This window comes from Hypomesus transpacificus, chromosome 23, assembly GCF_021917145.1.
Source record: "Hypomesus transpacificus isolate Combined female chromosome 23, fHypTra1, whole genome shotgun sequence".
Classification (NCBI taxonomy): domain Eukaryota; kingdom Metazoa; phylum Chordata; class Actinopteri; order Osmeriformes; family Osmeridae; genus Hypomesus; species Hypomesus transpacificus.
The window spans coordinates 19646829-19672022 of NC_061082.1; the positions used below are offsets into that span (position 1 = coordinate 19646829).

Genomic DNA, 25194 nt, shown 5'->3' on the forward strand with positions numbered 1-25194 from the left:
TCGTCTCAATCAGATTCTCCGCAAGTGATTGGTGCATTGCAATGTCACACATATAGTCGGCATACACAAATATAAAGATTTCATGACAAAACTCAGTTGTCAAAACGGGTTAGTTGAAATACTGTAATCTGAATAAAAGGCTATTTATGGGATAGATTAATTAAAATAAACTATTTCGTTCATTATATTGCCGGACTATTACTATGGATCATGGTGCATTACACTTCAACATGACATGTAATATCAGAGCTGAACCAGTATTTTTCTACTGGAAAGCAATTCTGAGCAGCAGCCTTGGAAAAACTTGTTAGAATATGCCAATGATTGCCATGATATGCCATACCTACCAATGACAGCCATAAGAACATGTTTTTATCTGATCAAGATTATAGCCATGAATAAAATAGATTTATTTGATCAAGATTTTAATGTCCATATTGATCAAATAAATCTTGATCAAATCAATACAAATTACGTATAGGCATAGTCATAGGCAGAATTCTGCCGTACATTCGTATTTTTCGTAATTCTTAGCCTCTAACCTCCATATAGGCTACTGTATATATGTATAACTATAGCTCTAATGCCAAGGCTACCCAACACTGGTTCTGTCACTTAAACAACATGCATAGGGGACTAGATGACGTGAGAAGGTCAGAGACTTCCATCTAGTGGAAAAATATGGCATTGACACTCAAACAGAAATTGTTGCAACTTGCTGCAAATGTCAAATTAAATCATTAAGTCACTGAGTGAAAGAAAATTGGCATGTGATCCAGTTCAATTTGCTGTATATCTTTATAGGCATAAAAACATGCAATTGCTGGTCTATTGGAAGTGAAGATTTCAAAATTATATTTATATTAAATAATGAAATCAAGATTAGCCCAATATACAAAAATCAAGATAATGCTACAGGTTTTTGAAAAATATGTTTAAATAAAGCTGCCCTGTACCAAATTACGATGTCTTTAGTTTAAAAGTTAACTAGCTACCCAAATGTTTTAATGCATAGTAACTTACTTATAAGTGGATGCAATAAATACAGCACAGCCAATAGCTAATAGTCTACAGCAGCACACGAAAAAAAAAGGACGAGAATCGCATGTTTATTATGGTACATGTTTAATCGCACGCGGTTGATGAAAACTATGCGGAGACGTGGAGATGTGAAAATTACTCAGAGGATCCGCTATTTTCCGGGTATTTCATCACGGGGCGTAGTGATTCCCTGCAGCGGCAGCTGACACTTCTGTAGTCAGGAGGTGAGGGGAAATTTTACAGTGTGAGGTCGCTAAGTAGCTCGGCAGCGGCAGCATCATGGCGGAGCAAGGCGAATCTCCGGCTGCTGTCCAAAATCCGCAACCACTGCTGACAACGAGCTGGCCAATTACCAGGGAGTCGTACGAGTTGCAGGAAGTCATAGGTTAGTACTTTAACTTAAACATATTCTGACTAAATATGTTATATTTTGTGTGGTTCTGCCGACCATCAGTCCTTAATGACGACGAGGGCCTACCGGCGTTTTCATATTCAACAGCGTTCTATGCTTTGCTATGCGGATCTTACTGTAGACTATTATGGTTTTAGTAGAGAGTTGGCTATATTTCATCATAAAAATATATGACCAATTAGATTATGGTTATTGTTAAGTCCTGTAACATGTGGGTGGAAATGTCAATTTCGTTAGATGTTATTTTAATGCACGAATGCAGGGGTTTCTTCTATGACGAGCGATGTTTTTTAAGGCACGTGTCCAGTTATAGGCTGAAATCACATAGAAGCAGGCCGCTATGTAACAACAAAACCTCATGATCAGTCAAGGATGGGAATTGGAAATCGCAGGTAGGCTAATGTCTCAGTCATGCACGGAATCACAAACCACCCAGCAAGGGCATGGTATTTTTCTCTAGACCAGGAGAAGGTATTGAATTGCATGTCATCCTGAAGTACACAGAGGAGCCATTGTTACACACAGGAAATATAATATTCCATATTTTATCAGATTAGTATAAGCCTACTTTATTTAATTTGCTCGTTATTTTCATTTGGGTTTCATACGTATCCTTATTAGAGGATTATGCTTATTTTCTAATCGATTTTTTAAGTATTTGTTTGTGCATTGTGCACTCTACAGTTGTATTGATATTGACAGACACACTATTGTCTGATAACTGACTTTATATTTAAACATGTACATCATTAAAAAAAAAAGTGGAACTATGGACATACTTTTCCATGTTTAGGTAAAAAAAAAAGAACATGTCAGTCATTTTATTGTATTCTAAACTCAAGAGTTCCACCCCTCAAAGTTTTGTATCTGACTATTTGTGTATGAGTTCACCAAAACAGGGTGCTCACTGGTCATTGTGTCCACTCCCACTCCCAGCACACACTCCCCTCAGACAACAATGGCTGTCATTCAAGCTCATGAATAAACACATTGATTGTCATGATTTCTCAAATTAAAAGCTTATTTTCACCTAAGTAGGGGGTTCGAATGAGTAAGTAAACACGTTTGCTCATTATGAGAATGGAACTGTAATATAGCGGAGGAGGTCATAACTCATGGAGGATATATAGCTCAGTGGTTAGAGCATTTCACTGCAGATTAAGAGGTCACAGGTTCACCCCCCCCCCCCCCCCCCCCTTACTGTACGTCCCTGTGGATAAAAGCGTCTGCTAAAGGAAAACATTATTAACAACAGGAAGATAACATTTGACGTATTCTGAGATACGCTTTTGGGTTTGCATGTGGATGAGCTGACAGCTCAAACCATATCAGCCCTGATAAGGGCCAGGAGAAGGCATGGGCCTGTGGGGGCCGTCACCTGCTCCGTGTTCAGAATCAACTGTTCAGCAGCCAGATCGCCTGTGTTCCGCTCCTTATCTGTCACCAGCAGTTGTCATCGTGTGTACCGTGTGTCCCATATCACAGCTCGTTAGTGGGAATAAGTGTTCATTGCTTACCATACCCTAGTTTCTATCAAACTCACCTCACTCACTTTGCTACCACTGTGGTGCGATACACTGTTAGACGTTTCATGTTTTTTGGTGAAAAATACTTTCACCTCGGTTACGTCACTGAACTGTCACACTAACAATCACTAAAAGACCTGAATGCACACACGAAGAGCACAGTAACATGTATGAATGACCTGAATGCACACATGAAGAGCACAGTAACATGTATGTGAGACTGCAGCGTGTGTTGATACTCTATTCTACGTCTTCTCCTGGCTTGTTTTCTAATTGCCGTGTCTGCGTGCCTGTGTACGTGTGTGTGTGTGCAGGCAGCGGGGCCACAGCCGTAGTCCAGGCTGCTCTCTGCAGTCCCAGACAGGAGCGCGTGGCCATCAAGAGGATCAACCTGGAGAAATGCCAGACCAGCATGGATGAGCTGCTGGTGAGAACTCCACTCAATACAGCCTCTCTCCTCCCTTTCTGCCCCTTTTCTGCATTCTCTTGTGTGCAAGACGGTTGTTTTATCCTATCAAGTAGTTGTTATTAAATCATATAGTGTTTTCCATTTTGATTATTTCTTTTCTAACAGTAGGTACAGCACAATTCTCAATTAACACATACAAAAATGAAAATGTGAATGACTGATAAGTCAACTTCTGTTAAAATGGTTGTCAAAGCTTTTGTTTGTGGATGTTCTGTGAACTTCCTGCTCTTCCAGAAAGAGATCCAGGCAATGAGCCAGTGCCACCATCCTAACGTGGTCACCTACTACACCTCGTTTGTGGTGAAGGATGAACTCTGGCTGGTCATGAAGCTCTTGAGTGGAGGTGAGCTTTCTCAGACAGGATATGAGCAAAAACGGTCTCCGGTGATAGAAAAAGCACATGTTTATTTAATGTACGAATACATATTAAATTGTGACCTTGGGGTAAGTGTTGCAAGTGATGTAGCAACAATCAAGTTCACATATCACACAATCCACACTCGTATTAAAGTGTAATCTCCAAGCAGTCTAGTGTTGGTGTTACCAGGATATGAAACCCTGAAAGGAACAGGGGATATGGATCAGTGCTAAGGGGCTGATCTGAATGCTGACATCCTGTGTGTGTTTCTGTTCAGGATCCATGCTGGATATAATTAAGCACACCAGCAAAGAAGAGCACAAAAACGGGGTGTTAGATGAGATCCTAATTGCCACATGCTGACATCCTGTGTGTGTTTCTGTTCAGGATCCATGCTGGATATAATTAAGCACACCAGCAAAGAAGAGCACAAAAACGGGGTGTTAGATGAGATCCTAATTGCCACATGCTGACATCCTGTGTGTGTTTCTGTTCAGGATCCATGCTGGATATAATTAAGCACACCAGCAAAGAAGAGCACAAAAACGGGGTGTTAGATGAGATCCTAATTGCCACCATCTTAAAAGAGGTTCTGGAAGGGCTGGATTACCTGCACCGAAACGGGCAGATCCACAGGTAAGCAGCTGTTAGAACGTGCCGTGTCATCAGCAGCACAAAAGACCCAACATTCTGTGTACTTTATGGACCATCCATTCAAAGTCATCCCTCAAAGGAAATTGTAACACTGCCGTCCACTTTCAGCACAGAAATGGCATTCTTTCAACTTCCTGTTTGTGTCAAGGTCATTGATTTCTAGAATACGAGCAAGCCTTTGGGCAGTGGACTAAATAGCAAATGGGTGAAACCTCATTCACACGCATGCAATCAATGCTGCTCCATTTAGATAGTGTGCGTGACCCTGGTGGTTTGCTGTCTGTCCTTAGGGATGTGAAAGCTGGGAACATTCTGTTAGGAGAGGATGGTTCTGTTCAGATTGCAGGTGTGTGCCTTGAGATTACTCTCAATGTGTCTCTAATATTTGCAAAATAAAGTGATTATTATTATCTGTAATAACCTCTCAAACCTGATATAGTAATATTGGCAAGATACATAAAATGTGATAACATCTTAGATACATCATATTTTTGTTATATTGTTTTCTAATAACACAAACTTTTATTTTCAAATATGGGGATTGAAAATAACAATACTGATACCAACATAGCTACCAAACTTCTTTACTATGCAACCAAACGTTTTTATTTAATATTTCCGAAGACTTTGGGGTGAGCGCCTTTCTGGCTACCGGAGGAGACATGACCAGGAACAAAGTTCGCAAGACGTTTGTGGGCACGCCATGCTGGATGGCTCCGGAGGTGATGGAGCAGGTGAGACTAATCTGGGCTGAATGGAGCACCCACATGAACTTTTAATCAACATTTGACATTAAGATTAAATAAACTACCATGTAACGACAAAGCGTTACTGGAGGTGCATCTCAGCGGGCAAGACTGCCTTCCACTAAGGTTCAGGCCCGAACACAGGGGCCCAGGTTCAGGCCCGCAAATTCCTGCACATGCTCCAGTCTCTCCCTCTGATTTCCTGTTTCTCAAACTGTTTCTATAAATAAAGCCGAAAAAGGCTCAACATTTTAATTAAATGGTAAGATTAAGTCAAAAGGGTTAGAATGCACTTTATGAGGGAAGTATGTAAGGGGTAAGTGGCCGTGGGAAAGGGGAGTCAGACTTGTTGTACCAAAACCAGATCAATGTTAGCATCCGCTCACCCCTGGAAAGCCCAGCAACCTCCTTACTAAGTGTCAGTTACTATGTTATAACTTGTACCGCCCCAGTAAAATGAAGTGTGATGACATGGCAGTTACTTTGAAACTACAATGTTGTTTTGGTAGCTATTGCCATGTAGTTACATTGTAGTGCATTCAAACTTCATGTCAAGTGTTGACAACTTTAATATGAAAGCCAATCCATCGAACACTGTTCCTAGGTACGAGGCTACGACTTCAAAGCAGACGTTTGGAGCTTTGGCATCACAGCTATCGAGCTGGCCACCGGCTCCGCCCCCTACCACCGTTACCCTCCCATGAAAGTGAGTACAGACTTCACTAGTTATGGAAGGTGCACTGTTCCCTACTGCATACTTGCATACTATAACCACAAGTTGTAGGAGTTAGCATGCTAGTTGGGAGTGTTGTGGTCACGGTATTCAAAGTAAAAGGCAAAGATTTATAGTCATGTGCGCAGGACAACACAGGTTCATTCTGGACGGTGACATTCTTGTGACATGGCTAGTGACAGCTACATAGTGGGGAAAAAACGACCAAACACAAGCAGTAAAATGAGCAAAAAAATAAAAAGCAATAGTAGAATGTAAAAAAAAAAAAGAGCAATATAGAAAAAGTTATATGTGGATGCAACATTGAACTGTCTGCCCCCTCCCTCTCCTCGCTCCCAGGTCCTAATGCTCACCCTACAGAACGACCCTCCCACTTTAGACACCGGCGTGGAAGACAAAGAGCTGCTGAAGAAATACGGCAAATCCTTTAGGAAGCTGATAACGCTGTGCCTTCAGAAGGAGCCTGCAAAGAGGTGTGCTTCTCTCCTGGATACAGCTGTCTGGGTGTAGAGGCCTTGTCTCCTGGATACAGCTGTCTGGGTGTAGAGGCCTTGTCTCCTGGATACAGCTGTCTGGGTGTAGAGGCCTTGTCTCCTGGATACAGCTGTCTGGGTGTAGAGGCCTTGTCTCCTGGATACAGCTGTCTGGGTGTAGAGGCCTTGTCTCCTGGATACAGCTGTCTGGGTGTAGAGGCCTTGTCTCCTGGATACAGCTGTCTGGGTGTAGAGGCCTTGTCTCCTGGATACAGCTGTCTGGGTGTAGAGGCCTTGTCTCCTGGATACAGCTGTCTGGGTGTAGAGGCCTTGTCTCCTGGATACAGCTGTCTGGGTGTAGAGGCCTTGTCTCCTGGATACAGCTGTCTGGGTGTACAGGCCTTGTCTCCTGGATACAGCTGTCTGGGTGTAGAGGCCTTGTCTCCTGGATACAGCTGTCTGGGTGTAGAGGCCTTGTCTCCTGGATACAGCTGTCTGGGTGTAGAGGCCTTGTCTCCTGGATACTGCTGTCTGGGTGTAGAGGCCTTGTCTCCTGGATACAGCTGTCTGGGTGTAGAGGCCTTGTCTCCTGGATACAGCTGTCTGGGTGTAGAGGCCTTGTCTCCTGGATACAGCTGTCTGGGTGTAGAGGCCTTGTCTCCTGGATACAGCTGTCTGGGTGTAGAGGCCTTTCCTCCTGGATACAGCTGTCTGGGTGTAGAGGCCTTGTCTCCTGGATACAGCTGTCTGGGTGTAGAGGCCTTTCCTCCTGGATACAGCTGTCTGGGTGTAGAGGCCTTGTGTCCTGGATACAGCTGTCTGGGTGTAGAGGCCTTGTCTCCTGGATACAGCTGTCTGGGTGTAGAGGCATTGTCTCCTGGATACAGCTGTCTGGGTGTAGAGGCCTTGTCTCCTGGATACAGCTGTCTGGGTCTACAGGCCTTGTCTCCTGGATACAGCTGTCTGGGTGTAGAGGGCAGGTGATTAAAGATCCTGGTGTCCCTGTAATAAGTCTGTTTTTGTTTTTTAGGCCGACAGCAGCAGAACTTCTGAAATGTAAATTCTTCCAAAAGGCCAAGGTACGATATTTTGACCCCACGTGGAATCTGTTGTCTTGGTGTGTTGATAGCTTCAGTGATGTTCTGTAGTCTTGGTGTGTTTATAGCTTCAGTGATGTTCTGTATTCTTGGTGTGTTTATAGCTTCAGTGATGTTCTGTAGTCTTGGTGTGTTGATAGCTTCAGTAATTCATGACCTCTTGAGTCTGCGTTCATAACATCTTTCTAATGTGTGTTTGGATTTTTGTCTTTTGCAGAACAGAGAATATCTGATCGAAAAGCTGTTGTGTCAAGCTCCCAAGATCGCCCAGAGAGCGAAGAAGGTAAAGCCTGAATGAGCGCCCAGCTCACAACCCTCATTATCACCACAGCCAGGATATTGACTAAACATTATGCGAAAAGTTCAGCAAATGGCTTCGGGCTTGACCGTGCTTTCTGCCCCAGAGGGGGGAATGTACAGTCAACAGAATATACTTATGTTTAACACATTGCTTGTTTTTAGATCAAGCTGTTGTAATGGCTGCCTGCAGATATGGACCAATGCTGTAAAATGCCAGTCATGCAGAAGGGATGTTCTGATCGTTCATGCATACAGTGGTCTCTGAGGTGCCTCTTTGCAGTGGCAGACCACAAACTCATGAGATGAGATGGGAATGGTTAGATAACAGAGGTGCACATTCAGTCCACAGTCCCAGTCTGAGGGCAGCATTCAGTCCACAGTCCCAGTCTGAGGGCAGCATTCAGTCCACAGTCCCAGTCTGAGGGCAGCATTCAGTCCACAGTCCCAGTCTGAGGGCAGCATTCAGTCCACAGTCCCAGTCTGAGGGCAGCATTCAGTCCACAGTCCCAGTCTGAGGGCAGCATTCAGTCCACAGTCCCAGTCTGAGGGCAGCATTCAGTCCACAGTCCCAGTCTGAGGGCAGCATTCAGTCCACAGTCCCAGTCTGAGGGCAGCATTCAGTCCACAGTCCCAGTCTGAGGGCAGCATTCAGTCCACAGTCCCAGTCTGAGGGCAGCATTCAGTCCACAGTCCCAGTCTGAGGGCAGCATTCAGTCCACAGTCCCAGTCTGAGGGCAGCATTCAGTCCACAGTCCCAGTCTGAGGGCAGCATTCAGTCCACAGTCCCAGTCTGAGGGCAGCATTCAGTCCACAGTCCCAGTCTGAGGGCAGAATTCAGTCCACTTGACTACCTTGATACAGGCTCATGCACCAACCAGAGAGAGAGGAAATTGAACCTATTGCCAGATGGATGGATGTGTGGATTATGGATAGGTTGATGCATTGATGGATGGAGAGATGGATGGATGGTTTGATGCACTGGATGGGTGTATTGATAGATAGCAAATGGACAAATGGACAAATGGAGAGAGATGAATAGATTGATGCATGAAGGGATGGATGGATGCATGGATAAAAGGATGGATGAGTTGATGGATATTCCCTCACAGCCGGGAACTAATGGAAGACACGGGGAAGAACTGTGACATGTCAAAATGACAGCCATGTCAGGCCGAAGTCACCATGATCCAGAGTCATCAGAGTGAATCGAGTTGCGGGTGTGAGTCAGGTGATGATGGTTAGCGACTCTCACAGGACTGAACGCACACACCTTTGTGAAAAATAGCCAAATCTTTTCTTGAAATTGAAGTATAATCATATCATAATATAATAGCCTTTGAAAGCGCCTCGTGTTTCTGGGTAGAGCAGATGATCTTCTCCATGTCCAGTCCTTCCGTCAGCTCAGATGACCAGACAGAACACAGACACTGGAGCAGGACTCTCAGCAATACACTGCCACAGTATTGGTGTGTGTGTGTGTCACCTGATTGCGCTGGTGTGTGTGTGTGTGTCACCTGATTGCGCTGGTGTGTGTGTGTGTCATCTGATTGCGCTGGTGTGTGTGTTTGTGTGTGTCACCTGATTGCGCTGGTGTTGCAGGTGAGTTGCACCACAGAGTCAGACGAGTGGTGTCCCCTTAGAGGCTTGCTGTTGTGTTTGAGGGTCGCTCTGACCTGGGGAGTCATCCACATCATCAGCCCAGAGCCCCTCAGCCCCTCAGCCCGGAGCCCTGGCCTGCAGACACAGGCTCTGGAGCAGAAACTCTGTCATCTCAGGACGCTGTGACCTGTCTGCATCAGGAGTCCCATCAGCCTCTCCCCCTCCCCCTCCCCTGGACTCTCTGCTCCAGTGCACCCTCTCAACCCATTTCACCCCCTCTGCATCCCCCCTCCCTCCCTCCCCTCCCTCCCCCCCCACCTCCCTCACTTTCCTGTCCTCCCCCTTATTCCCCTCTCCCAATCTCTGTCACCACCACCCCCCCCCCCCCTCTCTCTCTCTCTCTCTCTCTCTCACCCCCTCTCGTCCCCCCTTCCTCCTTCAGTGTCTCTCCCCTCCAGACCTCATCTCTCTGCTCAGGGGAACATTAAATGTAGGCTTGGCGCATACCCGGCTGCAGCTAAAAAATGTGGAGGCTACGAAACAATGTTTGCCAGATCACATTCTAGAGCATTTATTATGGAGGTCAGGCATCAGCTGACCGGACCATGCACACCTTCAATAGCATTGTTCATCCCTTATCGTCCTGCGGAAGAAGGATAAAGCTCTAAGTTCTAAGATTTAAAGTGTCGCAGGATTGGTTCTCTGCCAGCAGGGGGCAGGCATGGTGTGTATCTGATCACCAGCAGGGGGCAGGCATGGTGTGTATCTGATCACCAGCAGGGGGCAGGCATGGTGTGTATCTGATCACCAGCAGGGGGCAGGCATGGTGTGTATCTGATCACCTCGCTGGCAGAGCGTCCATCGTTATTGATCCGATCACAGATTAGATATGACACGGCTGATACGGAGGGTGCTGGGCTGCAGTCTCTGACGGTTCACGCAATGGAAAGTTGGCAGATAGAAGGTGATTGATATTGAACCAACAGACTTGATTTGCCAGGCTAGTACACAGATGACAGAGATATCGATCTGGAACATCAATGTTGTTCTGCCTGCTCTGGACTGGTGTGTCTGTGTGCCAGTTTCTCTGACACACACGTGTGTCTGGTATTCTGACAGTATAGCGCTGTACTGAATGCCATTGCCTTGATGATTTTATCTCCATGTTTAAGCAGTGCCAGTGACCCTCCATCAAACAAGTGAAATGAATAGATGTTCATACTGTATGGATTATTTGGATGTAGCTGTGAATTGGTGTAAGTGTTTGTGTGTGTATGTGAGCTGATTAAAGTGGACTGATGTTTTCTTGTCTTGCTCAAGGAGTCAAAGCAGAGCGGCTGGTGGACTGTGGTGTCTGTGTCAGATTGGGAGAGAGAGCTTGATGCCGTCAGAAGGGTACAGGTTCTTTGACTCAGCCTTGGTCTAGATGTTGTGCGCAGTCCCTTGTAGAGGCCCCAGAGCCTGCACTTCACAGCGTTTTATGTTTTTCTTTGTGTGTTTGTGTTTGCACATTTGGGGTCTTTTCTGAAGCCTTGGTTTAATCCTCTGTTCAAATAAGCTTCTCTGGGAACAATCGCAGTCCCAAGATAGCAGTGCTGCCTAGCCACTTGCTTCTGCAGGAGTTTCAGCCTGTCTCAGGTCCTGACAGTAGACTAGAGTGTGAGCTGCTCTGCAGTAGTGTGAGCTGCTGCTGGTGGAGATGGGCCTATGCTGGGTGGTGACGTGTGTGCATGGCTGTGCTCCTCCTCCCCAGGTCAGGAGAGTTCCTGGCTCCAGCGGTCATCTCCACAAGACGGAAGATGGGGACTGGGAATGGAGTGACGACGAGCTGGACGAGGGGAGCGAGGAGGGCAAGGCTGCTGTGAACCAGGGCAGGGTAGGTACACCCTCCAGGGCAGGGTAGGTACACCCTCCAGGGCAGGGTAGGTACACCCTCCAGGGCAGGGTAGGTACACCCTCCAGGGCAGGGTAGGTACACCCTCCAGGGCAGGGTAGGTACACCCTCCAGGGCAGGGAAGGTACACCCTCCAGGGCAGGGTAGGTACACCCTCCAGGGCAGGGTAGGTACACCCTCCAGGGCAGGGTAGGTACACCCTCCAGGGCAGGGAAGGTACACCCTCCAGGGCAGGGTAGGTACACCCTCCAGGGCAGGGAAGGTACACCCTCCAGGGCAGGGTAGGTACACCCTCCAGGGCAGGGTAGGTACACCCTCCAGGGCAGGGTAGGTAGGCCCTCCAGAATAATCTCAGCTGCAGAAAAGGTTAGAAGTAAGTCATAGACCCTACTGGGTAACAATTTATTTTACGTCCATTTAATTATCATCAAGTGTTTGTTTATGAACTACATACTAAAACGATTTACTTCTGTTAATAATATGAGAATACCAGATATCAAATACTCAACATAAAGCAATTTAAGGACTGTACTTTGAAATGTTTAAGTTTGCTATGATTTGTTGACACTTTTTTTATTAGGTAAAATAAAGTAGGTAGGTATTGCTGAGGAATAGCACTGATAGAAAGATTGCTAGTGTAAAATGCAGTGTCAAGGCTAGGCTGTTCCTTCCCTCCTGTCCTCTCCTTCCTCCTGTCCCTCTCTGCCTGCACCTGAGGGAGCGTCTTACTGGGTTTCTGGGAGGAAGCCGTGGAGCGGGTGGGTGAGGTAGCTTGTGGGGGTGGGGGCTGTTTGGGGGCTGCGTGGAGGCTGGGTGGAGGCTGCATGGAGGCTGTGTGGAGGCTGCATGGAGGCTGCTTGGAGGCTGTTTGGAGGCTATGTGGAGGCTGTTTGGAGGCTGTGTGGGGGCTGTGGGCAGGCCTTCAGGTTCGGAGATCAAAAGGCTCTTTGATATGGTGTCCTAACACCAGTGTGTCACACAGGGGGCCACGTTACACAGAGGAAGGGGTGACAAATCAAAAGCAGTTAGTGATGTTCTGTTGAAGTAAGCTTTTTCTGTGGCCTTAAACAGGCTACAGTGCTGTATGTCTGTCACATTTCCTCAGCAAAGGGCTATATCAAATCAAATCAAAACACTGGGCTGGTTAAACTAATAACAATATATTGTTTTAACAAAGAATGTGATCTTTGTCTGTGTTTGATATTCCCCTCCAGTCCCGCAGGGTCAGAGAAGAGATCCAAGACGTAAGTCCTGCCGCTCTATTGGTTGTTCAAACCACGACATGATTGCAGCCAAGCCACACTGGGTAGCAGTGCTGAGGTGACAGTTCTCATGAATGTGTAAACTTGAACAAATGAGAGGCTTAAATTGTTCCATTCATGATTATTCATTGAAATGGTTGGTGGGTATTAATGGAATTAATAAATCTAAGAAAAATCGGATCATAGTCCACAGCATAACCCCTCAGTGTTCCACATTCATGCAGGTTCTATTATCGACCTTCCCTGCATCTGTTGGTGTGCTAACACACAAACAAGACATTTTCAAACTTTTGATTGCTTTCCATTGACGTTTCGTATTGAGATGAGCAATGATTTAATATCGAGCCAGGTTTATTCCACCCGCTGTTTGCTGGTGAGACGACAGATCAAGGACGTTAAACAGGACTGCTTCCAGCTTGACTGTCTGCTTCTCACTTTGCACTGCAGAATGAGGAGAATGCCAACAGTGTTCCTATTGAAGGACTTTCAATTCAGCATCCCCAGGTGAGAGGATCACCAGCACCACTGATTTGTCATGATTCAGAGACCCTGTGTGTGACTGTGTGCGTCTGTGTATGACTGGGTGTGTGTTTCTGTGTGTATTTATGTATGAGTGTGTGTGTGTGCATGTGTGTGCGTGAGTGTATGTATGAGAGTGTGTGTGTGTGAGTGTATGAATGTATGAGAGTGTGTGTGTGTGAGTGAGAGAATGTCAGTCTCCTGGAGCGACCCTCTCAGGCGTGATAACTCTGAGTGAAAGGCTATCTGGCCGACCGCGGCAGCCTCCAGTCTTAGAAAAGCACTGGCTCCCTTCTCTCACAGGCTGTTGTCGTTTGGAAAATGAGCCAAAGTATTTTGAGGTGCACCCCCTGTGGGCGACAAGAACGAAGGCCATGAGTGCCACGGCTCTAGAGTGCTCTCGTCGCGCTTCAGCCGACGAAACTCATTCCTGAGGGGGAGGTGCTATGCATTACATTTACATTTAGTCATTTAGCAGACGCTCTTATCCAGAGCGACTTACACTAAGTACAGGGACATTCTCCCCGAGGCAAGTAGGGTGAAGTGCCTTGCCCAAGGACACAACGTCATGTGCACCGGCCGGGAATCGAACTCGCAACCTTCAGATTACTAGCCCGATGCCTTAACCGCTCAGCCACCTGACTCCCTAACATCGTTTATACATATACTTATGGAACCGACAGATGCATTGTGGAACTGTAGGAGATTCTGCCTTCCAAATCGTTTCTTCCCTCGCCAATCCTTCACCGCCCATCCCCAAGCCATGACTCTCAATGAGATGTTTGTCTTTGTCCTCCACTGTGGTGCTCTAACGATAGATCAACAACCTTTCCGGATTCTTCCGCCCGCAGGTTCAGCCGTTTGAGAACGCGTCCTACGTCCAAGGTGCCGTGAACATGGTCCTGAGGCTGAGGTGAGCGCCGCTCCCAGGGGAGCCCCCCTCCTCACCTCTCTATCCCTGGCTCCGCACGCTACGGCTACATCGGCATTCAGTCAGTGCTGTGAATAGACCTAATGATCTCAGAAGTCCTAAAGAGATGATCTTGCTAGGCTGAGGATCTGTTGGTCCTAATCAGGGAGGTTGTGTCTGGGGGAGGGGTCTCCTGCACTGAGTCACCAGGCCTCTGTTCCTCTGTTCCAACTGATTGGGTTTTCTTTCTCTGGGAAGGAATTAGCTCGGGGAAGCTGTCCTCATCTAACTAGCTCTGGTCTCTCCCTGCCAGCACTCAGCCCGTTTGTCACTGGCTATTTGTATGTGGCAAGGTAAGGCTGACTTGAAGTAACCTCCGAATCAACACAGTATTTATAGTCCAGTCCTATTCCTGGGCGAGCCTACTTCTTGCTACTATCCTCATTTAGCTCAACCCATTCTAATGATTAGCCAGTTAACAAGCAGAATCAGATTAGCTGCTACAGGGTTCCAGCAACAGCCTGCAGGACTGGAGCTATCCAGGAGCAGGGCTGGAGAGAGCAGGGCTGGGGAGAGCAGGGCTGGGGAGACCGGGGCTAGAGAGACCGTGGCTGGAGAGAGCAGGGCTGGAGAGAGCAGGGCTGGAGAGAGCAGGGCTGGAGAGACCGGGGCTGGAGAGACCGGGGCTGGAGAGAGCAGGGCTGGGGATACCGGGGCTGGAGAGAGCAGAGCTGGAGAGAGCAGGGCTGGGAAGACCGGGGCTGGAGAGAGCAGGGCTAGAGAGAGCAGGGCTGGAGAGAGCAGGGTTGGAGAGAGCAGGGCTGGAGAGAGCAGGGTTGGAGAGAGCAGGGCTGGGGAGAGCAGGGCTGGAGAGAGCAGAGCTGGAGAGAGCAGGGCTGGGGAGACCAGGGCTGGGGAGACCAGGGCTGGAGAGAGCAGGGCTGGGGAGACCAGGGCTGGATAGAGCAGGGCTGGAGAGACCAGGGCTGGGGAGACCAGAGCTGGAGAGACCAGGGTTTGGGAGACAGGGGCTGGGGAGACCAGGGCTGGGGAGACCAGAGCTGGAGAGAGCAGGGCTGGGGATACCAGGGCTGGGGAGAGCAGGGCTGGAGAGACCGGGGCTGGGGAGACCAGAGCTGGAGAGACCAGGGCTGGAGAGACCAGGACTGGGGAGACCAGAGCTGGAGAGACCAGGGTTTGGGAGACAGGGGCTGGGGCGACCAGAGCTGGAGAGAGCAGGGCTGGAGAGAGCAGGGCTGGAGAGACCGGGGCTGGGGAGACCGGGGCTGGGGAGACCGGGGCTGGGGGCTAGGGTGGTGTGGGGGCTTCACACCCATAACTCAGGAGGAAGTCAGTTTATATTTATGGTTTTGAATTTAGATCCGTTTTACTTCCCCCTCAGCAAAGTGGAAGCAGATTTAAAACACAATGTTTAAGCAGGATATTCTAGGGGAAATATATGCAAAACTGTGGATGACTTATCGCGCATACACACGCGCACACCGACACGACACACACACAAACCTTTACGCATACACACACATGCATGCACACTAACCCTCACGCACACAACTCTGAGGATGCAGGCTGCTTTGCAGACAATAGGAGTATTTCTGGACGTTTGAAAGTCTGCCTCATGCTCCCCGATGAGCTGAATCCAGTGTTGGGGGGCGATGAGGCTCTGGGTCGATGAGATAACAGTCTGAAGGGGGCCCTCCCAGTGCGGCGCCCCCCGTCCCCCCCACCTCTGACAAACACAGCCAACTGGCAGCCAGATAGGCTGGCTTCTGGAGGGCTGCAATTACTCGAACCCTGACAGGATTTCTCCTGCTGTCGTAACTGTCGTCACCGTGGCCGTTTTGCTCTCTCGTTTTATGCTCGCGATGTACGATGAGTCAGTTGTGTTCGGGCGCAGTGGGGGTTAATGTTGCGCTTCACTTGAGCTCGGGCCAGCCTTGGTCTCTGTCCCTGCAGAGGTCCTCCCACTACAGTGTGTCTGAGGAGGAAACATCATTTCAAACCCCTTCTGGTTATCACACACCTCCACATCAAAGGCGGTTCTCACCGAGGGAGTGTTTTCACATCATCCCTGGTGGTTTGAGCTGAGCTCTGACAGGACTCGGAGCAAGACACTGCTCCTTGGTTTTGGACACAGTTTGGATTGTATTGACTTCTATAAGAGACGTGGTACAATATTTCTTCCAGGATATGTGCTGGAACTCAGGAGCCGTAGACTTGAGGATCACAGTATCAGTCCATCAACAGGTTTGAAAGTGCCTGCAGGTTGTGTTGAACAGGGCAGTGTTGCAGCCTCAGTCAGAGATGCAGAGTGGAGCTGTACTAGGAGAGGGGTCTTCACCACCACGTCAGCCAGCGGCTGAACCACTGGTGGTGTGTGTGTGTGTGTGTGGGCCGCGAGGGATGGGGTACAGAGGATGTTCCGGTTTAGACATGTGTCTAAGTATGGCTATTGAGCTGTGAGGGCAAGTTTAAGTATGGCTTGTCAGAGGAGAGGGCAGCCCCTTTAGTGAGAGCAGGACAACTGGATTAAGGCTAAGCTGAACAGAAGACAGATAGGGAGACTGGAGGGAAGGAACACCAGGGAAGTGGCTATCCTAGATGAGGCCTCACATACTGGAGGCAAAGCAAGACGAGCTCCAGGGAAAAGCATGTTTCTAAATGTCTTATGGAGCTCCCCGGTACAATCAAGTAGAAGCACTTAGGCAAGTGATTCGTTTGTCTGTCAGTTAGGGGAAATAATGAAAGCATATTGGGAAAACACAGTTGCATTCGAGAGAACATAATTCTATCAATTAATAGTTGTTCCCTCTGAACAGATGAGGGCGTAAAGGATGTTTACAGTCCGATTCTTGGCATTAGGATCCCATCGGTCGTGTCCTGTGGAGAGGCGCCTTGTGATGGAAGTGTTAGACCAAGCGGGGGGGGGGGGGGGGGGGGCAATGGGTTGAAAATGTATTTTTCCGCAGTGCATCAGAAATACAGGAATCCCTCGGAAGCATTTGGGGATGACACCGTCACTGACCATGATCTGCTCCTGGTCGTATGTTAGGGAGGGACAGGACAGGACAGGACAGGAGGACAGGACAGGAGGACAGGACAGGACAGGATGACTGAGCAAAACAGTTACAGTTTGTGCTCTACCCATGCCGACTCATGGTTGTATGACACTACATACATTACAATGTGACAAATAATGTGACACATGACTTTCTAAATCCCATTTCAACTGTCAGTGTGTTTACAGTCGAGGGTGTTTTGTACGAGTACGGCAAATTAATCGGTGTTAATTGGACTACACGGTTTAACCTAAAGTAATTACTGGAGCTCTTTCCCTAACCCTCCCAGCTTGCTTGTTCATGCTTGTCTTTTCAAGTCTGAGGCTCTGAAGGCAGGGTCCCTTTCAACTGTCCAACCCCTGGACTCAGCCCACATTTGTATTGATTGTGTTTGTTGGTGTGTGTGGAGAAATTACCTCCCTGTCAATACAGCAAAGGATTTAGAACATGCCTGTGATGTGCTTCCCTGGTCAGTGATCTGTTTGTCTAGTCCTTAGACTGTGTGGCCGACCTGCCCTCGGGGGGGGGTCCAGCGCTGGACCGAGCGACACTAATAACCTCTCTGGTCAACACGGGGTTCTGTCAACAGCCTCTCTGATGGCCTGTAGCCTGGGAGTCTGATGTGTTTGGGAAGGCAAACAGTGGCTGATGGAGTCATAGGATGCCGGGCGTGATGATGACATATCTGTCATGCGCTGCGGCAGAGATCCGCCCTTCTGGACGAGCTCCTTCCTTCAGTCCTGGGTTCCATCACGCCTCCTCGACCTGACCAGGGAAAATACACGTTCTCCACTCACCTTGCAATGGCAGTGGACACAGCCATCACCTGGAACATGAAAGATCCTGAGGCAGTGACCTTTGGAGAAAATTGTGTGTTAGGAAACCAGCTTTACTGAAACGGTGATCAAAGTCAGCTTCTAGAAAAGTCATTATTCGATGGAAACAAACTAGCTTCCCACCCCAAAACTTCCGAACGCCCAAATGGTCCTCCACAATCTGTCCCACTCCCACCATGCAGTAAGTAACTAGACAGCTCTCCTGGCATCTGGTCCAGATCTGTCGAGCTGAGCAGGACTAAGCGGGCAGAGAGAGACGTGTGGTTCGGCCTAGCAGCCCTCTGACACGCAGGCTGTCTCCTCTGCCTCAACAACATGTGTTTCTGTTCAACAGCGGATAAGATGGAGAGATCAGGCAACCCACGCCCATCTGCCCGACGCTAACTCCACCCCCCTTTTTCTTACGGTTCGGATGTAGAAATCTGCAGGAATTAAACATGAATGTTTGATTCCCAGCCAGTCAGTGGATGTGGTACAATCACCCCCCCCACACACACACACACACCTTCCTGTCCAACTGTAGGAACTAAACCAGCCCTGGCAGATGTGGGAAGCTTCTTCCTTGCACCCTCGTCTCATCTGAAATATGGCTCAGCGTGTTGCACGACCGCTAACATGGATGGGATTTATACCGCTTAATTACAAACCAAATTAATCCACTCCTACCCCTCAGCTCCATGGGGTTTCTAACTGTGATGACGTGGTCCACTCCTTCCTTATTAAGCTGTTGTGCCTGTCAGTCAGTCTGCCAGTGTGTGTGTGTGTGTGTGTGTGTGTGTGTGTCTTACTGTAAGTCGCTCTGGATAAGAACGTCTGCTAAATGTTCAAATGTGTGTATACAGGGGTGGGGGGTTGTTAAGGCATCACAGATGGTTTACCAAAACACCAACTAAGTACATTTTAGTAAGTAGATTCCAGAAGAAGAAGAAGAATCTGTGCAGGATTCTGTTCTGCGAGGAGATCCTCCATGCTCATCAACGCCGGGGTTCGCCGTCAAATGCTCTCTCCTGAGGAAAAGGTGTCCGCCTGGTTTCCGCTGTGAGGTAACTGCGACGATGGGGAAATGCGAGAGCGTCTTCGCTCTACAGCAGAGTGCCTCTGGGACAGGTGTGACACCCTCCAGGAGCACTTGTGGGCAGATGGCACCGTCATATTCGCCTGTTCCATTGAAAGGCAAAATGACTCAAACATGTCCTTAACACGTTGTCTTTGGATGGGTTCATCCAGTTTGAGCCAGCCCCGCCCCACTGCTGCTTGTCCCTCCCAGACGATGAGTGAACCTTCACGCCCCTCATGTCTGTCAGTCGTTATTGTACTTGGAAACCCGCTTAGCAAGTGTTGAAGCGGTTTCCCGCCCAATGTCATGTAATTGTAGCTCAGCACTGACACTGTATGTCATGTATGTAAGGACATTTTTCATTCACTGGAACTGGAACACAATCTCTTTAGAATGAAAACCTGGGCTTTGCGAAGATTAAGAACGTTGTACTTTTGCAGAAGTGTTTCGTGCAGGAGTTTGTTTGTATCATAAGAAATCAGGTCTGTGATACTGGGTTTTGCATCACTTCAGGATTTGACAAACACTTACATGTATACTACATAGAATGTATACAATCTGGGTTGGGTATAGCACATTTGTCTGAAGATCAAGAGGTCAAAGGTTCAAATCCTCCCTGTATTTCACCTTGGATCAAAACATTTTCTACATGAACATAATCTTGATAGTCTGGGATTAGGTGGTTGTGTCTGAGCTTAGTCCACAGAGCAGTGATACCATGCAGACCAGCATCTGCTGACGTAGCGCAGGGTTGACATGTAATCCCAGTGTGTGCGGCAGTGTGCTGATCCTGGTGTCTTCCTGTCAGAGTGTAGAGCTGTGTGCTGGCCATTGCTACCCTGGCTGTCAGGCTGGCAAGGTGCACAAAGACACATGTTCTTAGCAAAGTGGTCGACCACTCCGCCACTACCCCTATGGCCGATGCCAATTGATCTGGACTCCAATTTATGCTTTCTCTATTGCTACCCGAGGCCAGGGTCATTTCTACCACAACAACAAAATAACACACGCTTCGGGAAGCCTGACAGAAAGGCAAGTGGTCTTTTTCTATCAGGGTCAAACTGCCTCGACTACGAATGAGCCCGGCTACCTTTCCTACATACATTCATTCGCCGTTTCATTACAGATCTTTCCAAATTATGTGTTTATGGGGAAGGGGGGTCAGGTGGGTTGAACTAAGTGCAGGTTTCTAGAACGTTCTTTGTATACATCAAGCTTCCTGTTTCTTCCTGTGCAGTTTAAATAGAGCCACGGTCACGCGATGAGGGAGAGATTGCTTCTACTTACCACCTCTTCTCTCCCGCCAGGAACCTGAGGAAGGAGCTGAACGACATCCGGTTTGAGTTTACTCCAGGAAGAGGTGAGGCGTCCCCCAGGAACGAGGCTGTCTTCTCATCCATCACCTGATATTGGATTGTGGTGAAGGGGTTACATCTGGGCTTAGGGGTCTAAAGGTTGGACAGCCAACTGGGTATGCTAGCTAACTGTCTGCTGTCTTCCTGTGTGTGTGCCTACGCTGTGCTCCACAGACACTGCTGACGGCGTCTCCCAGGAGCTGGTCTCAGCTGGACTCGTCAACGGCCTGGACGTCGTCGTTGGTAAGTGCACAAGCGTACCGTATGCCCTAAGTGCACAAGCGTACCGTATGCCTCCTGAAAGGATCGCATCACTCATTGAGTCCGTGACAACTGTCAAATCAGCCCACGTCATATTCATGTGTTGATTTGCCGTGTGGTGATTGAAAGCGCCTACCGTGCAACGCTGTCAACTGGGCCTCTGTATGATGTTGCAGTTGCTGCTAACCTTCAGAAGATTGTAGACGACCCAGCGACCTACAAAGTGTTGACCTTTCGACTGGTGAGTGTCTGGATGATTAATACTGCAGCACCTCACGTCTCAAGATAGCCACCTAAATGAAGAGAGAGTTCAGAGTTTATCAGTTCAACATATTATTGCTATTTGACGCCACATACTGTAGATGCACTGGGTTGTAAAATGGAACGCACTGCTAGTGTGCGCAGCAAAATATAAATAGGGATACTGTATATCAGGATCATGAATGTTTTTGCAGCCATGTTATGAAAAATATTTGTGCAAGTTCATTTAGGAGTTTGGCCTCGAAAGGAGCCGTTGTGGCCAGCGTGACCTCCAGGTGTCCGTGACAGGTCACATGACAGGTCACATGACAGGTCACATGACAAGTCACATGACAGGTGTGTCAGCTTGGGGGTTACTGTCTCTGCTTGACGGTTCCGCTGACAGGTGGCGTTCCTAATCCACCTTCAGGGCCCCCCTCTGAAGCCCCCCCCCTCTGAAGCCCCCCCCTCTGAAGCCCCCCCCTCTGAAGCCCCCCGCTCTGTCATCGATCGTCGTCATGGGGAAGAATGCGAACAATCCGCCGAAATAGAGTTGGGAAAGTAATTAGTGTGGATCCCCGAGGATGTTGGGTAATGTTAGGGATACGTCTTTGTGGCCTTTGGCGTGTGGAAAGTGTGGGGGAGGTAATCAACATGTGTGTGGGGGTCACAGGCCCTCCCCGTCGGCCCTCTCTGCCATGTTAGTCTTCTTAACAGCTGGTGCTTGTTGCTGCTGGAGCTGTCTCTGGAGAGAAGGCCTGCTGCAGTGTGGTTAATACAGGAACAGAACGGTCTAGCTAGCCTCCGTCCATCCGGCAACCATCCCTGGTGAATGTACGGACCATTTCTATTGGTTGACACCCTTCATGCACCGGGCAGTATAAAATCTGAAGAGCTGTTAAACGTTCCGGTGTGGCTGAAATGAGAATGATGACTGCAGTCCACTCATATCTAGACGGGGAGAATAATTATCTGCCCTTGGAGAACAATTCATAGCTTCTTTTGCCGTGAGGATTGATCCTAGTGGGGCTGCTGGAGAGGTTTTATGGTCCGGTAGGTAGGAGGTCATACTGGCCCCCTGAGACAGAGACCACGGCCTGTATTTATTTACAGTATTTCCTGATTTCTCACGTCCTATCAGCAGACCTACTCTGAGGTGCCTGATAAATATTAAATATGGACCCTGTCATTCAGTCATTCAGTCATTCCAGCTTCTCTTTGGTGCCTCGCTGTGCTACAGACGCCTGCCCTAGCCCCAGCCCTAGCCCCTGCCCCAGGCCCAGCCCTAGCCCCTGCCCCAGCCCCTGCCCCAGCCCCAGCCCCAGCCCTAGCCCCTGCCCCAGCCCCTGCCCCAGCCCCTGCCCCAGCCCCTGCCCCAGGCCCTGCCCCAGGCCCTGCCCCAGGCCCTGCCCCAGGCCTCCCCTAGCCCCTGCCCCAGGCCTGCCCTATCCCTATCCCTATCCCTAGTCCCCATCAGCTGTAAATGACTAGTCTGGCAGACATGTGGCCATGGAGTCACGCTTTAGCACTTACAGTGGGGGGATAGCCAAGTGAAAAAGAGATATCGATTGGCTCGGGGGCCAGTCAAACCAATCTGAATGTGTGTTGCCTGTAATAAGGCCTCCTGTGGGGACATGGCAGCATTGTAATTAGTTTCAAATTTAGCAGGAGAAGGCGCTCCCTGGATGGTAAAACTGTCAGTTCAATAAAACTGGCATTTAGTCTTAGACTGTCTAGTTTTTTTGTTTTGAGGATTTGGAGTTATGGGTTCTCTTTATCAAGGAGAGTCTTAATCAAGGGTCCCCAAACTTTTTTCTGAGAGGGCCAGATAATTTCTCCTTTCTTTAATGTGGGGCCGGGTCGGTAATGACATGGGCCAGAGTGACTACCAATATTATTGTGGAGATATTATGATTTTCAATGTATTTAATACATTATGCATTATGCTACATTTGTTTTAAATTATTTTTATAAAAAAATAAATTACTAAAATATCTCTGGCATTGATCAGAGGGCCTGTCCTAATGTGTGGGCGGGGCTATATTCGGCCCACGGGCCTTAGTTTGGGGACCCCGGGTCTTACATTTACATTGACCCATTTAGCAGACACTCTTATCCAGAGCGACTTATAGTAAGTACAGGGACATTCCCCCCGAGACAAGTAGGGTGAAGTGCCTTGCCCAAGGACACAACGTCATTTCGCACGGCCGGGAATCGATCCGGCACCCTTCTGATTACTAGCCCGATTCTGATTACTAGCCCAATTCCCTAACCGCTCAGCCACCTGACTCCCGTCTTAATGATCAATGTGTTATTTTTTTAATACATTGGCTTGATTGGTTGAACGTTAAAGACTTTGAGCATGAGTCTTATTCAGCATGAGACGTCAGCTGCTGTTTGGAGTCGTCTGTGACATCACTGCCTGTTTGGAGTCGTCTGTGACATCACTACTTGTTTGGAGTTTTCTGTGACATCACTGCCTGTTTGGAGTCGTCTGTGACATCACTGTATGCTTAATTACAATCCTCATTAATGTGTTTGTCAAGATACAGGATTCTGTCACAGCAATACGGACTAAGTATACTAAGTATAGTACAGGGTGCTAAATAACTATTTAACAGGTCAGCTCCATGACGCCGGGTAAGGAGCTAGCTCTTGAAACTTCTCACCAAAAGAACGAAGGGGAACTTTCGATTAAGACATGTCCGTCGGTACCTAGCGAAAAGTAGCCTCAACTTTCCTAGACCTTTAGCTACGGCACTAATGCTGAAGGCTCGCTGATGTAGCTGTCGGTCTCACTAGAACGGCGTATGCATCGTTGCTAACGTGTGCTGACGTAGTGACTGTGTGTGTGAGAAAGACGCGTGCGTGAAAGAGACGGAGGGAGAGCAGGGAAAGGAAATGCAGCTGAACGAATACGCTGCGTGTTTTTACCTAAATAGCGATAAAAAAAAAATGTTTTACGAAACGCAATGTGTGGCGGCCGGTGTTGATTCTGTGGCGCACCGCCACAAATTAGTCTATGTGTGGGAAACACTGAAATTAATGAATGATATTGTTGTCCAGCACTTGCTGTAGGCTGTACGGAATGGAAAACATGTAATGGAACTCTAACCATAAATGTTTTAATTTGTAAATCTCTGAAAGGGCTGTAATTGAGTGCTCCTAATATGCTTTTTCCTAAAGGGCACACTTTTTTATGTCTTGTTTCAAGTTCTGTGTGTCATCAGGATTTATGACTAAAATGTACAAAACAATATGAATCTGGGAACAGAGGCTTAGCTCTTTAAGAGGGTTGGATCTATACTCTCATCCTGGTTGTTACTTTGTGTTCAGAGCACGTAAAACTCAGTTGGACGTTTTTGAGTATGTCACTAATGTGTCACGTTCATGTACCTTCATAATTTTTCATGTAGCGGTCACTTTTATCCAGAGCGACATAGAGCCTTAGGTCTGGCAGCATGTCGTCATGTGGGTCCTGTATGCGTGACTGTGCTCCTCTGGGACAGGTATCCGGGTGTGACGACACGGAGATCCCAGACGAGGTGAAGCTGATGGGGTTCGCCCAGCTGAGTGTGTGTTGATGGTCCTGCTCAGGGCCGGCCGTACGCACAGTAGCAGGTGAGGAGACAGACTGAGGAACACCTTCGAACCCCCCCCCACCCTCCCCCCACGCACACACTTGCCATCCCCCCTCACACACTTGCCATCCCCCCTCACTTGTCCTAATGCCAGGCATCCCCCCTCCCTCCCCCTCCCCCTCCCTCCCCCCCCCCCCCCCCACACACACACCTCCACCCCTTGAGCCTCCTCCTGCCATCTCCCCCCCCACCCTCTCACCACATTCCACCGCCAGGCACACTCCCCAGACCGTGGAACTAACGATGCTCTCAGGTGGTTATAGCGAGTTATAGCTGGTTATAGGTGGTTATAACTGGTTATAGCTGGTTTTAGCTGGTTATAGCTGGTTATAGCTGGTTATTTAAAAGTGTCTTAGGATTACTCTTGTTGTTTATTTAAAAAAATGAATCTTGTTCCTTCTGCTTTCAGCAAAGCTCTATTATTTATTCAAATGAGAATGCCTTTGTATTTGTGTTCCACTCCAACTGTATCCATGGTGGTCAAAAAGATGAGATTCTCCCCACCTTGCTTGACAGACCCACTCATTAGAATATGGAAGGTTATCTGTAGGTGTGTAATGTCCTCCTCATTCCGAATGTAAATTGTATTTTATTTATGGGAAAAAGCACACTGAACATTTTCCTGATGAGATCATTAATGTATAAACAGCGAAGGAACTGTACTGTGTATAGGTGTGTTAGCCAGTGAAACGAAGGGAGCCGTTTTCAGTGAATGTGCAGCGGAAAAGGGACCT

At 48.2% G+C, this 25194-nt stretch overlaps 1 protein-coding gene across 1 annotated transcript; it reads left to right on the top strand.

Moving 5' to 3' along the window:
* The first annotated feature begins 1277 nt into the window (after positions 1-1277).
* On the top strand, positions 1278-24528 carry stk39 (serine threonine kinase 39). Its single transcript, XM_047047719.1, has 18 exons — positions 1278-1426; positions 3294-3406; positions 3683-3791; positions 4304-4442; positions 4751-4806; positions 5085-5194; positions 5811-5912; positions 6279-6412; positions 7443-7491; positions 7727-7792; positions 11162-11284; positions 12517-12546; positions 13012-13068; positions 13935-13996; positions 20271-20323; positions 20493-20561; positions 20756-20820; positions 24329-24528. Exons 1-18 carry the CDS (start codon positions 1321-1323, stop codon positions 24401-24403), a joined length of 1518 nt encoding a protein of 505 aa, XP_046903675.1. The 5' UTR covers positions 1278-1320; the 3' UTR covers positions 24404-24528.
* Positions 24529-25194: the final 666 nt, after the last annotated feature.